General features: G+C 41.9%; 1 protein-coding gene across 1 annotated transcript; it reads left to right on the top strand.

The window, feature by feature from the left end:
* Positions 1 to 1,657: 1,657 nt before the first annotated feature.
* Positions 1,658 to 16,399, top strand: IL2RA (interleukin 2 receptor subunit alpha; the record flags this gene model as incomplete). Its single annotated transcript, NM_001310816.1, is given in 6 exon segments — positions 1,658 to 1,829; positions 12,576 to 12,761; positions 12,985 to 13,089; positions 13,396 to 13,632; positions 15,328 to 15,375; positions 16,308 to 16,399. Coding segments are annotated over 6 exon segments (681 nt in total). The 3' UTR covers positions 16,352 to 16,399.
* Positions 16,400 to 16,602: the final 203 nt, after the last annotated feature.

Below are 16,602 nucleotides of genomic sequence, written 5' to 3'. Positions count from 1 at the left end.
GCTGAGTGTACATAGCGTGCTCTTGCTAGGAGAAAAACTCACCATTTCTAATAAAAACTTAGCGGCTATTATCCACCTACACTGAGATTTGCTGCTTGAAAGTAAATGGTTGAATGCAGGAGCTCTCAGCTCACCTTCCAAAAAAGACCTTTTCCAGCCAAAGGAAAAATGAAGCTAGTGGAGAACCTGCATCTGCAGTCAAAACTGCGGGGTGTAGATTGAGGGGAACAACTGCAGGCAAGGCCCCCCATCATGCAAATTGTCAAGAAATTCAATAATTTAACCAGGCAAGAAATAGAAGGAGAAATTGGGGAGTTAATCCCTGCAACTCCTGGGAACACACCACATGTTTAGTAGGGGAAGGACAAATTGTGAGGACAAATCTCACTGCTGTACGACCCAGATGGCTGTGGTTCTGCACATGCAGTTGCACATCTCTGGGCATCTTGCAAATAGGTGAAAAATTGGGGTCTATGACCGTCGGACAGATGTTTCAAGAGCAAATCTCTCCAAGTCCCTCTATGGGCTTTGGCATGAGTGTTTCCTCTTATCCTATTAAATATGGGAGGTGATTTGGTAAAAGTGCCCTCAGTACTGATATAAAAGCAGCCAACATTTACAGAGTATGGTGAAGAGAGCATCTTAGCCACAGCAGTTGCTCCAGAAGTCTCACTTGTTCTCTGTAACTTGTTGCATTTGGCTTTGGGCAGTAATCCCCAGCCAAAGCCCCATTGCCACCAGACCCTCTAAGAGGGTCACCTGCATCAGTAAAACCCCAAAAAAGCTTTCATAAAAATAGCAAAATTATATTTAACATGGATAGTATATTAAGTACATTATAGGTAATACATTTTACAGGTTGTTCTGTCCACATCAGTGGAAAATACCACAGACAGTTTAAATCCTTTTTTTTCTGTAGTTTATCTCAACCAGCTGCCAAGGTAGTAATTGATGATAATTTCTGTGGAAATGGCTGTAGAGAAACTATGCAGAGTTAAAGCACAATATTTCCTTCATCTTTTCCGCTTTTCTATTAACATTCAGAAGAACCAGTTCCATTGAATCTGAAACCCAATTTAGGAACACGAGAAGCCATTTCAAAATCTGCCAGCCCCATCCTAATAGATTTGTTTTGGATCAAACCTCCCATCCTTCAGTTCATCTGTCCCCCAGAGAAACTGCAGATGGTCATACACCAAAACACAAATGGAGCGGGGCTTATCAGAAGCAGATAAAGTCTTCTAAAAAGCCAGAGCAATATCTCCTGGGACCTTTTTCTTCAGAGGCAGAGCACACAGATGGTGCCTGATGTCCACTGTCATACACCAGACATCTATCCTACAGCGATGATCCTTCTCAGATGCCTGTCCCGACACAGATTTGAGGTTAAGTGTCTGCACAAACCCTTTAAAATCTTGCCCTCTTCTACTGACCTCAGCTGCAGTGGAACAGCTCTGGAGTCAGTAGCTCTGATGTGTCAAACCACTTCCTACACACAACAGCATGCTCTGCGACGCCGAGCATTAAGTTTGATTTCCTGGATAAAAGCAGAAGAGACGGCAGCCTTTATTGTCTCTGGCAGAGACAGCCAGTGGAACGACAATTTGTTGACCAGAGAGCAAAGTCCTTGCTGCGCACGCAGGGTGGCTCTGCCCACAGGTCTAACCATGCAGTAGACAGCTCGTTGGGTCAGTCAACAGCAGCCCATCGCTTCTGAGAAACTCTTCATCATCCTCGGAGTTGCGGAGAAAAGATGTGAACAAGTCCCATGGAGCTCAAGTGCCTTTTGATGTGGCTCTTGTTTGGATCCGTCAAGGGAAACAGGGCAGGTAAATGACTATTTCTGCTTTTTGGGGAGGGAAAATATGATTTATTTTTTTTTTGTGGTGGCTACTGGAGGATGTTCGCAACATCCTGGCTCCTTTCAGGTAAGGAAAGATGTTAAGAGCTTAAGGAATTTTTTAGTCTAAGGAAATGAGAGAAATGGGTTTTGTGCCCACAAACCAGCAACCGGAGACAATCCAGAGCAATACAGAATATTTTTTGTCTGAGTAATGCATGTATCTTCCAACCCATCACTGGAACAGTGGGCAGATCAAAGCCACCTTGGGTGCCTTAGGTAACTCTTTGAATTTGTTTTTCCATTTTGCATATAACTTTAGGAAATATAAAAATAGACACTGAAATGTCAGTGTTTATGCAGGTAAAACTGATAGCCGTGCTGTTAGTTAAAAAGTGCCATCTATTTTGTTACAGGTAGTAGAGATACCAAATAACCGCTCAGCCACACCTCCCAACCAGTAGTGCCTGTAAATTATAAACGGAGGCAGCTAATTCATTCAGTGCAGTTTTATACATGTATATATTGTAATACTGCTTGTATTTGGCTTATCTATTGTGACAGGCGTGCTCATTAGAAATGGGGTGATATTTTAGAGTGTTTGCATTTAAACTGTTTTGTTCAGAGGGATACAACTTAAACTCTCAGGATAAATGTGATATTTCCCTCTGTACCTGTTGGTGATGTCTGGGTTCAGAGGTATGAGCAGACACAGCTTAGGGCAGAATCATGGATACACCAATATTTTAACTACCAAGGGATCATCTCTACCAGGGCTGCATATTTTACTATGGTCAGGGCACCTCTAGGGATGGCTGGGATGCTTATCACCAACCAGCTCTAGCCATGAACACAGAAAATACCTTAAAAAATATTTAACCCCCAGGTGATTTTTTTGTTTAAATGCTTTTCTTTGTAAGCTCCACACCTTTTCCATTGCGGGTTATTTTGATTGCCAAATGAAGTGCCAGTGCCCACAGCCAATATTTAAGTGTTGTGTGCAAGAGCATCGCTGCGAGATGTTCTGCCAGAGATATGTAAATGGGATCGGTTCTGGGATGAGTCAGGTCCCCTATATCACGCTTTCTGTATTACTCTGCCCGGGACACATTGTGAGAGTTCTTGCTGGCAAGTCTCATTTATCAGAAATCTTTCTGTTTTTTGGAAAAAAAAATCGAGAGGTGCTAAGTAGTTGCATTTTATGCAATTTGATATGATTTAATTCTCTGATGAATGAATAAATGCATAGCATTGCGTTCTTCACTGTACCACTAAGCTCTTCTTTCCTCAGCTTCTTGTACTTATTTTGAATGCCTCTCCCAATGTTTAAACATAGTGTTTTATATAAATATAAATGTCTCCCTGCAAATAACACAATAATGTAGAAAAACTGCCCTGTATACCAATTTATGATTTATTTATTTTTTATTGTAGAGATGCCTGAAGTATTTTGGCTACTAGACCTGTTGCTTTTATTCCTTATGGGGTTGAACAAGAAGATTTGGGAACAGATATGAGCAAAGTAAAGGGAAAGAGGCTAGGTCAAGCTGGTCAAAAATCAGCTAGGACTCTCTAATCCCAGTACATACAGTGCTATTCATGTTATTTTGCCTTATTCTTTTCAGCTCTTCCCATTATTGCAAGTTCGGTTTTGTAAATAGATCCTGCTGTAGTTGTTGTTTGCAAGAGGGTTTCTGTCAAAAAGAGATATCAAGAATAAATATCATGAGGGTAAAAAGAAAATAAAAAGCCTTTGTTTTACACAGCAGTTTCACTGATCGGTCTCAAAGTACTTTGCAGAGAGTAAAGTCCTCTTACATAAATCTGGGGAAACTAGGGATTATTCATTTAGTAAATTAAACTACATCTTAGTGCTAAAGAGGGAAAGAGAAAATTAGATTTTCTCTTGAAGAGCATCACATTTATCTCATTTACCCTGACGGCAGCAGTGCCTAGATGCTGTAGGCATGGATGAGGCTTGAAGTATGTTAGGTGAGGGTCAAATACAAAATAAAAGCTGGACTGCGCTCCTACGACCTTTCCATCTTAGTATTCATCTTACAGGAATACACTGCATAGATTTGCAAGTCAGACCTGGAAAGGATTAAAACTCACAAAAGAAAGAATTTCATTCAACTGAATTTCATTCACACAAGATGGGTACCAGATCTCAGTCATTTAAATGAGAGGAATTTCTTTCCCATTATACTTGCATATTAGTGCTCGCTCCCGTGGATTTGAAATGCAATGCAGAATAAATTAAAGTTGTCAAACACATGCAACTTGTTTCTTGTAAGGTCGAATAGAGAGCAAATATCTATATAAAACTTCCAGCTATGGTGGTCTTCAGCAGCAAAGTGCCCAACATAGAGCTTCAATGAAATAGAAGAGTTTTTAAATTGTTAAAATTGTGATTGTGCTAAGGAAAAGCCAATGTTATGGACAGAGAGCCTGCAGTATCTGCTTCTGCCCTGAGATAGAGAAATCTCCTCCCTATATATGTCCCCATATGTCCTTCCCTTTTAATTTGATCTTAAGGGTCTTTTCCAACATGCATGATTCTCTGATTCTGTATAATTTTATGATTCCCTTTTATTGTGGTAAAAAATCCACTCTTTAGCCACTACCTTTGGAAAGCCACTGCCTTTGACTTTGTTCACTGTTTCTTCATCATATCATGATTTTGAACCCTCTGCTTTCTTCCCTGATGTCCAACTGAATCCTTTCTCTTTCCTGTTACACTAACTGCATCTTCAAATCCAAGCTTTTGGATGTTTTCTATGTCATTTTTCATCTTCTGAACCAACCCTTCTCTTCATCTCCTTCAACAGTTCTCCAAAACTCACATGCCAAAGTCTTTTTGTGACTTTCTTTGCTCGCTTCCCTGTTCCTCATACCTGTAGCAGTAGAAGCACTGTCATCTTCTGCTTTTTCTTTATGTTCTCCTTTTGTTCTCCTTTTAAAAACACAATCCCCCAAACAAAGAATAGACATCCCTCTTCAGTTGGCGAAATATTTCATGTTTATAAGGTCAGAAAAACCATCAACAATGACAAATAATTTCCATCTCCCTCTTGAGAGCTCCAGCAAAATGCTCAATGACCAGTGCCATGCTAAGGTCATAAATGAGATGAGACCTTAAGCTACATTAGAAATCAAGATTCCCACCAGACCTTTTGTGCAGCGTTACCCAAGACATACGCTTGTCCTCCAGTTCAATTATTTTCAGAGAGGATAATAACCCTTCCAACCCAACAGAAGTAAAGACTGAGAAAGTTACAGCCAAAGAATCTGAATGTCTGCTGCTGCTTAAAAAGACAATTTTCTTTCTCAGTAATGTATTCTTTCATTTAGATGAAATACCTCAGAGCCAATGTTACTGAACTCACAGGCTTAAGGAAAAAAACAGCTAAACCTATTCAAAAACCAAATGTTACCAAAACAAGGCTTTCACAAATGATATTTTCAAAACCAGACACAGTGTTCTCCTGCCCTACTATGTGTGGTGGGTGCCTTTAAAGGGTTTGAGCTTTGTGGCTTTACCTTAGATCAAAAGTTATAAACACCCGGAAACAACAGAATAAGAAAAACAAAGGTTGCTCATTCTCTGATTCATACATTTTCTATTCAGTGAATTTTGTTTGGGCTAGTTTTCCTCCCTTTCCCTCCATTGTGAAACACGCTCCCTCTTTTCTAACTTTCCCTCTTCCAATTCCACCTTTGCAGTCCAAGTCCCCTGCCCAGCCTCCCTGCCAGCTGTGAGATTTCATCCCACTTAGCTTCAGCCACCTGCACCATCAAAGTCTCCAGCAAGGAGGATGTGTGGACCCCCTTCATAGCCAGGGAAGGTAAAATAGTTCTTTTAGGGCACAGTTCATCTAATAGATTGGAGATAAGGGTGCAGTGAGTCACATCCTGTAAGTCTCTTTCTAGTGACTACAGGGGAATTGAAATGTCTGCTGGGTGACACTCATTAGTCTATGTCTCTCAACAGGTGGGGTTAGGGTGCATGGGGTTAGCTGCTCAGGAAGAGGGAAAGCAGATGCTCAGAAGAGCATCTGGGTTAGCAGAAGGCAACACAAACTCTTTGGGCTGCTCTGTTGGGAACTCACAGCAACTTAACTTTAAAATGAAATCAGTGCAATAGCTAACCTATGCTAATTCCCAATCTAAGCATGTAAGACTGTTCACCCACCACTGCAGCCAACAAAAAGCGAGAAGCACCTGTAGGCTTTGCATTGCAAAATGTAAGCTAGATGTCTACTGTCCTCCAGAGACATCTGTCCAGCTCCAGTCCTTACAGAGGGAGCTAAGAAAGCAGGTTCCTGAAAGTAAATTATGATTGTGAATTACCTCTGAGGATGAGAAAGCTTAGTCCATTGAGAAATGAACTCTAGCCTTGCAGTTTATGGAAATATTCTCATTTAAAAAAAAAAAAAAAGATTCCACTGCCTAGGTTAATGGCAAACAGCTGGTTAGCATCATCAAACCAAGAGATGAGGGAGGTAAATTTGTCCCAAACCTAATTTTCCATGCACCTACAAAGTGTTAAAAAAGACATCCTGCCAACTCATTCTCCATTCTCATGTCTTTTCAATAGAAACATGTTCTAGAACCAACACACTCAGCTGACATTGAGCTGCTGCTCCTTAGATCAGGACACAGGAATATTGAAACCCATCTCCTGCCCTGTAGGTCTGGTCTCTTCTCCATCACTGTCTGCATTAAATCTTGTGCCTGATATTTCATCTGCAATGCATTTCTGTCCCTTAAAGTGCAGACTCATTACTACTAAGATGAATTCATAAAATAATCTCTGTGCAATCTACAGTATAGATAACAAAAATCTCATAGGCAAGTTTTTGTAAACATCAGGTCTGCAGCTCTGCCTTGCATCTCCAATCTGTTGCCCCCTTACAAATCCACCTAGACCATAAATGACATTAATCAGATGGGAAAGAAGCAGGCAGAGTTATAGCTAGCTTGTTATCAGGCCCTTTGGGAAAAAGTCTTGAAGTTAGAAAAAGTTCATTACCATTTCAATCCAGTTGCTGGTATCAATTCCTTCTGTTCACCTATATCAGTTTCATCTTCAAGAGATATGCTCTATTTAGAGAGCACAGAGTTTCAGGCAGCATGAACCCCCAGGGCTGAATTAGCTTTTCAGGCACATCTGGGGAAATCTCTTCATTTTGACATGGTTTGATTTCTTGGCATCTCTGGGGAAAGGCTGTCTTCATCTCTGAACTGGCAGGTGTGTGAACTGCCTGGTTCTGCTTCTAGCTTCTAGCTAGATCTTCAAACAGCAAGTTTCCTACCGATCCCTTCATACCACCTTTGTATTTAAGGGAAAATTGCCCTGTTTTTACATCTTGCTGTTTTAACTTTATGTCAAGATAATGTCAGTGCCAGTGACACAAAGCCACATGACAGACGAAATTCTGAGTTTAGGTCGCCATGGCATGACTCATTGCCTGTGTTTACCAAATAACTAAAAATACCTGCTACAAATTTCCCCATCCTCTTTTTCTGTACAGAAGGTGTTGTTCTGATGCCTTATCTAACACAGCCCTGCCAACTCAGAAAACAAAAACACAGATGAGCTTCAAAAATCCTAATGCCACCAGCACGTCTGCTGTCAGCAAAGTTTTATATTGGGTCAGTAATAACTTCGGATAGGAAATCTCAGGGAAAAAAAATAAAATACTGGTGCTAGAAGAATTAATAGTGATAGCCAAAAGATTAGTGCCTCACCTGTAGGGAAAGAAAGCAGCAATACATTCGTGGGGATGAGGCTGGGAAGTATAGATCCTCAGGAAGCAATATACTGAGTTTCTGAATTGGTCAGAGCATTGAAAGAAAGACTTCTATCACTAGTGCCATCAGGTCTTAGCAGCTATTTTGCGTGTCATGAAAAGCTCTCCATTCCCACAGAGTGGTGTTTATCTTCCCTAATTTTGATTAACGACCCAGTCTCACCCTGATGTCGATGTTCCTTGCTTAATGACTGAATTACAGTGATTTATTTTTTGACTATGCATTGGTCACCAAAGGCAGTTAAGCTTTATTTAGCACACGACAATGAACTCAGAAAAAAAAAAAACAGGGGATGGTCTGTGTGCCAAAATGCAGGCATGTCTGGATATTCTGCCTGGGACTGGCCTCCAATAGCTTTTGTGTGATATCTGACAGCTGATGTGGAGGTCCCAGATGCCCTAAGACATTTGAAATGGCACTGAAGACTTATGTTTAAGCAGTAATAGCAGGAATCCCACCTATATTGTGGCTGAGATGCCAAGTAGTTGGCTTGCAGGTCTTGGAAGACTCATCAAACTTAATTTTGGGGAGCACACCAAAAAGTACAATAGCTACTTTGTACACTTTATGTTTCACAGATATCAATTATCTGAATTTACAAGTCCCCACCCACTCTTAATAATATTGATAATATTTGAAATTAGATACAAAATTTCCAGGAATGCTGTCAACATCAAAATCTCATTGATATGGGGAGAAATTGGGAATCCCAGCTGGAATAATAGAATAGTTAGGTAATATTCTTGAGTGCTGGCTTAGAGTCATATAGCAGTTTTGGTGCAGAGGAGATGAAAATGGTACTGGGAGAGTGATGAAGCTTGAAAATGAAGGAAAGAGTAGATGGGACATCAGGATCAAAAGAGAAGGAAATAGGGGCATACAACACCTTGTCATGGGTGTGGGGAAGTGGAGGATGTGGTAAAGGGAAGTGAGGAGGCAAACAAAACCACCAAGAGGACTTCTGAAAGTGATGCGAGGGCGTTGAGCCAAAGACCTCTGTCACTAGTGCTATGGGATGGTAGTGGCGTTTAAAGTGACTCTGGCAGGAGTGTAGCCTTGGAGCAGCTGTGGATGAATGCAGGAGTGGGAGGAAAGCTGGGCCATGGAAAATCAGGCCACCAGAGGCTATGAGGCCAGTGACTCCTAGGTGTGCTGGCCTTCTATAAGATCTCTATTTTCTTACAACAGCTCAAAGAAATTAAAATTAATTCCCATCTACATGCAAAACAGCAATAAAATTAAAATTCACCTCCCTTAAAAAATGTGAAAGTCGGAAATCTAGTCAAGGAGTAAATCTGCACTGCCGTTCCACAGTTCCCTGGCTTCTTCCCATCCGTTGGCTCTTCTATCACCCACATTGCAGTCTTTTAGGGACAAACCATCCAATTTCCTTGGGCACAAAGACTGAAGTTTTGGGGTGATGAATGCCAGAGACTGTTATGTGTAGGAAATATGATCCTCACCCAGTCTTCTCTGCACACTCTTCCCACACTACCCCAAAATGTCTAATGCCATGAAAAACCCTTGTACACCTATATGCCACCACCTACAGCCCCTGCAGATCTGGGGGATACATAATCTTCTTTCGTGGGAGTTCGAACATTAGCTATTGAAATTAGCTTGAGCCTACGAAGCAGTTAAATGTCAAATTACTGGGAGCTCTTTCGTGTTTTGGTGGCCAAACTATAGTTTCCATTCTTAGGCAGACTTCATGGAGTGTGTAGTCATTATCATGAATTTTCATCGCATCTACTGCCACAATGTCTGAGATCCTGGCTGATAGCTAGGGCTCATTTGGGGTAGACATGATGCCAATAGCTATCAAACACAGAAAGTTTAGGATCCAAAAATGAGGCAAGAAAGTACAGAAGTAATACTGATCATCATGGTGGGCACTGACCGTTCTTGAAAGAGGTGTAGAAGGCCACTGAAAGAAAAGCACCTTTGAAGACATACAGGATACTTGAAGACTGCGAAGAGGAATAATGGCAGTAGATATCTTGACATGTCCATATTCATTCAAGGTTCCTCCCAGTGTGAGGACTGGTACTTCAATAAGCCCCAGAGCTGATGACTTCAGCATCAAACACATGGGTCTAACATGAGAAGAGAAGCCAATGGTTTGAAAGTGTGTGATTGTTGATAAGGAGGAGGCTCTTGAAAATTGAAGCAAAACATATGATGTGACAGTGAAGCAGTGGAAGCCAACAGAGGGAAGCCAGAAGTCCAGAATGGTCAAGATAAGGCCTAGGAAATTCGTCTTTCCAAATGCTTTCTGGATCAGAGAGGCAGGAATGTACTTGCAAAAGCCAAAGAAGATGCTGCAGTGGTTTACAAGTGAGAAGGCGAGAATTTGAGTGGTGGGGATGAAACGAAAAGGCTAGATCCTAGGAGTTTTGCATGAGATCCAGCTGCAACTTGTATGCGTTGATCCACAAGCACCAGCCAGAGTGGAAGTCGGGCTTTGCTTGCTGCCTGCCACCTGCGCACCATTTCTGCACAACCCTTATCCGACGCCTGCAAGTTCAGAAGAACCCCAACTTCATTTGATCATTGACTAAAACAATAGTCGTCCTTCATGATGAGTAGGCTAGATGCTGTGGGTTTTCTTAAGAAGAGACTAAAGAGTCGTAGGTCTGTGTGCCTTGTGCTGAGATTCAGATCTGCAATCTGCTTCAAAGAGGCTTTTGAAGTCTTGAGGGAAGCATGCATTTAGCTTACAGGGAAAGTGAGAGTACATGCTCTCAACTTGCTGCTCATCTGATAACTCTTTAATTTTAATCACCCTGACAGTCTGTGGTAAACCATGTGGTTAACTATTTCGGGTGCAGTAGCTTCACTCGAAGCCACAGTCTGATGTCGTTTATGAAGCGAATCCTTTGATAACACAAAGATGCAAGGGCATTAAAATAGTCCTTACGCAGCTTGGCTGTTAAACCACTCACAACACTTTTGATTGTGGCCTTCTTCGAACTTTGTGACTTTTACCAAGTGGCAGGATAATGAAAAGCAAAAAAGGGCAGAAAATATCAAAGGGAGAAAATGATGGGTGGCTCTGAAAGAAAAGGGCATTGCAGGACTGGGCCTGGGAAACACTGATTGGTTTGCTGTCAGCATGGCTTTGTTTCAAGAAGGCACTTTGGGAGTCAAGGGCAGATGCCAAATGAACAACGAGCAGGAATTCAAGGCCCTTTCGCAGTCATTCTTGCCGGTTGCCAAGGCTGCATTAATTACGGCTGCAGAAAATGTGAAGACACAGTGACTAAGACATTTTACTCATAATAGCTGTTACTATTATGCATAAGCATAAAGGGCCACAGGTCATGCACCCGAAGATACTGAGCGCCCACCCCAATGCAGCCAGTATGTTTTATTTTCAAATTTCTCAGCCTTTAAGCCTTAAATAATCATTAAGTGGTGTCTTTATCATCTTCTGGGTCTGCAGATCAACTTCTGTGGGCTTTTCAAGTGCACTGAAATGATCTAAATTCATTTCCAACTGATTGAGAAGTATATTTAGATGCAATTTGCTGATGACACAGCACTTAACATCCTTGTTTGGGGACAAGTTATATTTAGGTTTGCAAACTTATTTAACAGTAAGCTTCTCTCTGGTGTGCTCAGACAGAACTGTGAGAGTGTAATCTCCTTCCCAATGTTTGCTTGTAGATGATCCCAACTTTTAATGACTTAGTTTTGCTTATTAAGCTTCACTCCATAGATTCAGGGCTACGCGCTCCGATGCAGGCAGCAGCTCTACGATATGACTGTCTGCAGTTTCATTAAGAAATTGTGGGTAGTGTTGCATGCTGCCCAGCTGCTGAGTGCAGAAAGACAGGGCTCAACAGCCTGCTTTGGGCAGCTGGGGCTGGAGCAGGTGTGAGCTGCCTGGAGGCTCCCAACAGCTGCTGCAGCACATCTTGGCTCCAGCATCCTTCCTCCTCTAGAAGAAAATGCAAGGGCACTGGGTCAGTGCCTCCTTCCTAAAAATTGTAGATAAGTGTGGGTTTTGTGTTACTTCATGGAGATTCCCAAGGTCGGGATTTTCTGTGCCCTACACAAATCCATATATATAGAATCAATGGCAGCAGCCAACTCCAATGTGAATAAGGCTTTGAAGGGAAGCATTGCTTTAAAACTATGATGATGATGATGATGATGATAAATTCACAAAGCCATGAACTTAAAATAACTAATAGTTTCAACAGACAATCAGAGTATCTCCTTGATGTGGAGACAATCAAAACCAAAGCTCCGCTGCCCTCACATTCCCTTCATGACACCCAGTTTCATCCCTCTGCCCTCCCACAAGGGAGCTGTCCTTCATTAGGAGGAGGAGGAGAGGGAGGAAGCTGGATTTACATTGCATGTTGACTCAGCTGACCCTAGGTTCCCTTCCAGAACAACCAGGCACAGCTGCAGACAGACCTGGCTGTTCATGCTGCATGCACGTGGGTGACTTTCAAACCTCCCACAAGGTATGTTTCTTCTCCAGAGGTGCTGTCCTGTCTCACCTTGAACCTGCCAGCAGCCCACGAGGTAGCTCTGCACTTGGAGAGCTATTTCTAAGGAAACCTGCATTCAGGAGGCGTTGTCTATCCAAATTCAACCTCACAGCCCCGTAGGTTCCCAGGTATAAATGCATTAATGCAGAACTCACTGGGGGTGACAACTTGAATTGCATTTCACACAGATGATTATGAATAGATTTCCATTAGGCAGCTTAGGTGAACCTCTTGAAAATGCTTTCTTCTACCTCTGCAACTTCAGCCCTCTTACTGGGAGCAGAATTAGGCTCCAGCCACCTAATTGAGCTCTGTCAATGATCTGGTATTGATAACACAAAAAGATACTGGAAGGCCATGGTGAGTAAGGTAGATGTATAGGCTGCTCTGATTCATGGGTTTTCTGTTTGCAGGCAAATGCCCACCTGTTCCAATGACTGAATTTGCTGATGTTGCTGCTGAAACATATCCAGTGCATACCAAGCTGTATTATGTATGTGATGAGGGCTACAGGAGGAGAAGCGGGCAGTACTTGGGAATTCGGTGTCAGAATATATCAGGGACTGTTTCTTGGGTCTACAAGGAATTTGAATGCATTGGTGAGTGATTGCTTGACCTTTCTCTGCACTTGCAGTGGTGTTTTTCCAATGAGTTTGTCAGGGTAAGATGCATCAGGGCATTGCTCTAAGAAATGACCTTTTGTGCTTATCTGTGGAAATTAAAACTTAAAACAGGTCTATCCTGCCTGTAAAAGTTTGGGTGCTCAGGCTTTGCTCTGCTATTTATCCTGTTGTAATTCAAAAAATGTATCTTCTCTCACAGATGAGAAAATTTTGTTCTCAAATGCTCCCATGGTGGAGTTAAATTTTACACAGGAGACAAGAAAAACACAGAGCCCTGCACCTCCAAAGCAAGAAAACCTTTCAGGTAAGGCAAAGCCTGCTCCTTATTGTACAACTTCTCCCACTGATTTCCATGGAAGCAGTATAAGAATGAAGATGAGCAATTTTTGATTATATTTTATAGTCGGAGAGAAATAAGAAATTGCTATAATACCATCTTGGCTGAACAGGTGTAGGTAAATTACTTCTTTACACTCTCACAGAGAGCTAGGAAGGATTGGTGCACCCTACTTGACTACATTTTGTACAAACACAGATCACTTTGATCCAGAAATAAAAGCAGTAGGTCAGATGTATCTGTCTAACTGCGTGCTGCCTTGTGATTTCCCAGGTTTTTGTGGTACACCCAAGACTGTTCCACATGCCTCTTTAAAAAAGGACAACGATTATTCCCTGGGGCAAGTATTATATTTCAAATGCCAGGCCGGTTATGATAAGCGACCTCCTATCTCTGGCACACGCACGTGCAAGAAGGTGAACGGAAAAAACATCTGGACACCCCTCAACATGCGATGTACCAACGACAGCAGCATTAGGGATGAGTGGCTGTCACCCGTGACTGAGCCAGGTAAGGTTTTTGCTTTGGCATCACATCGGTGTGATATTGACCTGTTCACAGAGGGTCCACACCCCACCAACTCAGCACTTCGGTCCTAAGGAACAACCTGCTTGGGGCTCAGGGTGGAGAGATTAGTGACTGCAAAACTCCTATACTGATGGAGATGACATCTATTGGGAGGATACAGCTGCCTCCTGCTTGGTCTTTACATCTTCTCATGCTAACTGCAATATTGCAAAAGAAAGCACGAATCTGGGAGCAGATAGTCAAATATTGGGAAGAAAATAGGAGAATAAGCCTTTCTTTTTTCTCCTTGCTCCTAGAAGATGAGGTCATCTATCCTCTCTTCACAGTAAGGTACTCCAAAAGGTACATCTAAGCAGATGTAAAAATTGCTCAAGGTTTTAGATGAATTGCACCCTAGAAAGAGTTCCTTCTCCCCAGTGACTGTAACAGAACCCAGATGACTATTTCAGAGGCTACATGTGCATAAGGGTAGCTGAGACAAACACCAGCCCTTGTGACTTGTAGCAGGCTATGCGGTGGAACAGGGATGTTTGGGCAAGACCCTTTGCACCTCTTGGGAGCAACTTGGCCATCGTTGCCTCGTTGCTGCTCTGACTGTAGGAATGAATCACGTGTCTCACTGGACTTGCTGATTCAGTATTAACCCAGGATTTTCTCCCCTTCTTTATAGATTTGTCTGATTTCGAACAGCATCCAGTTCAGTGTGTTTCAGGTATGGTAGTCACAGCTGTTGTTTGGCCTTTCCTCCTCCATCAGGACAGTCATTTTTTTTTTTTCCATTCGTAATTTCGTGTAGTGCTATCAGGATGAAGGAATGTCTTGCTACAATGGAAATAACCCATCAGCGTGCCAGTCCCAGAAAAGGACACAACCTATTGAAAAGTCAGAGATTATAAATATTTGAAGCTTTTAAATTAGTTTTATGAAAAACAAATGACTCTTGATGATGAATTAGGCCGTTTTGGCCTTTAATCCTTTAATTCAACTGAATAGTAATTCCAGTTTCTTGCAAATGCACATTCAAGCCTGAACAAAGTCATTCTTTCTAATTAGTGCACCAAAACTGTATTCCCCCAAAGTGTTGTTTTCCCCTTTGTTAAAATATAATGCCTTTAATAAAGCTAGATAAGGAATATTCTCCCCTTTCTCAGTTCTCCCCGCAGCATTCAGCACAGAAACATTTATCAAGATACCACTCTTATAGAACCTCTTGTCAAAAACCTGATGATACCTCATACTGGCTAAAGTTTATAGCTTCCTTTTCAGGATAAGGGAGAAATCCAGTGGATTTCTTGCACTGGGGAAGTTTTAGGTTCCATTTGTTGGGAAAATGAGACCCTGTTTGAAGTATGTTTCCAATTGCTTGCTTGGCACCTTGAAAGTCTTCCTTTCCAATCTCATATGAAATAAAGACCCTAGCTGAATTCCCTGTGAGATACAGCCACTTCATGCCCACCTTTGGCAGATATCAGCTTGGCAGATATGTTAATATCTGGGCTGGAAACATGTATAAATGGTCAGAATACAAACTTGACAATTATTAAGTTTGCTGTGCAGAGGCAAAGCTGTCAGACCTAGCCTGACTCTGCCCTCATCACTGCTGTGGTGCTGGAACAGGCTGGCTTTTTGCCAGAAGAGCAAATCAATGCAACATCAAGAATTTCTCTCTCTTTGTAGGTTCAGCTCATCCATCCTTTTCCTCTTCTGTGATACTACCAGTGACAGGTATGCCATTTTATTAATTGGGCTCAGACCTCACCCTGTCCCCCAGAGCAGTTACTTTGCCTTTCAATTTGCTGTTCTATCAAAGAGGTCCATCTCTGGTATACGAGCTAATAAATGTACTGCAAGACACATCTATGTCCATGGATCAGGTGAGATGTCAGGAAAGAAAGAGTAGAGACTGTTTAAGCACTTCAGCTTTCTATGTAGCAGTTTCTAAAATTGTATAAGAGAAGAAAAAAAAAATAGGTTGACCAAAAATCTAGTTTTAAAATGAAGTAATTTTCAAATTCTTCCTCTGAAATGTAATGTGAATTCAGTGAGTAACTTCCACTGGAGAAAAGGAGGAAAATGTAAATATTTAAATGATGTGTTTCTTACACATTTTCGAAGGAGTAAAAGAGGATGGGAAAATAAAATATTTGCTTACAGCTAAACTGATGCATTTAGATCAGTCTGAAACGATTTTCTTCTCCCCCTTCCCCATCTCCCATTCAATCATTAGCTGCTAAAATAGAAATCAGCTCTTACTGTGCACATGCTCAAGACTTCGTACAAGGGCTCTTGATTCCAGCTGGAGTCTGCTGACAGCCGTAGAGTACATTATAATAAGGAGGAATAATGGAGTGTGATAAAGGAAGGGAAAGAGAAGTACTGCAAACTATGCCAGAGACTGCAGCATCAGCAGCCCCTGGTTATTTGGCTGTGGTTGCTCTCTGGTTGTCCAGGTCCCCTCTGGCTGGATCCTTTTTGCCCCAGGGAGAAAAGCAATGGGGCACTGTGAGGGAACTGCTGCCTCCGGACATAAGAACAGGATAAGACCCACTCCCAGTCTTATCCTCTGTTTTTCCCAGTTGGGGTAACTGCAGTAATCCCCGTGGAGCATTACAGATAACTCCAGGTGCTGACTTTGTGCTGATTTTGTGTTTTTACAGCTATCTTTTTTGTTCTGCTTACCCATTCCGCTGTCTTTGTGTGACTCGCCAAGCAGAGATGGTAAGTGGGAAGGAACCAGGAAAATATGAAATCTAAAAAAAAATAAATCCCTCGCACTGGAAGAGCTATCAGCCAGATCAGCCATCTCATTATTGCACTGCTTGGATTTCTGAATACCTTCTGTGGTATTAAATAAATGACCCTGGATTTTGGGTTGTCTGGTTCAGCTGTTAAATGCTCGTACAAGAAAAGGAGGAATCAGAGCTTTTGAAATCAAAAAGCATGCATAAAACC

The sequence above is a fragment of the Anas platyrhynchos genome, chromosome 1, assembly GCF_047663525.1.
Source record: "Anas platyrhynchos isolate ZD024472 breed Pekin duck chromosome 1, IASCAAS_PekinDuck_T2T, whole genome shotgun sequence".
Lineage (NCBI taxonomy): Eukaryota > Metazoa > Chordata > Aves > Anseriformes > Anatidae > Anas > Anas platyrhynchos.
This window is presented reverse-complemented; position numbering and strand designations above follow the sequence as displayed.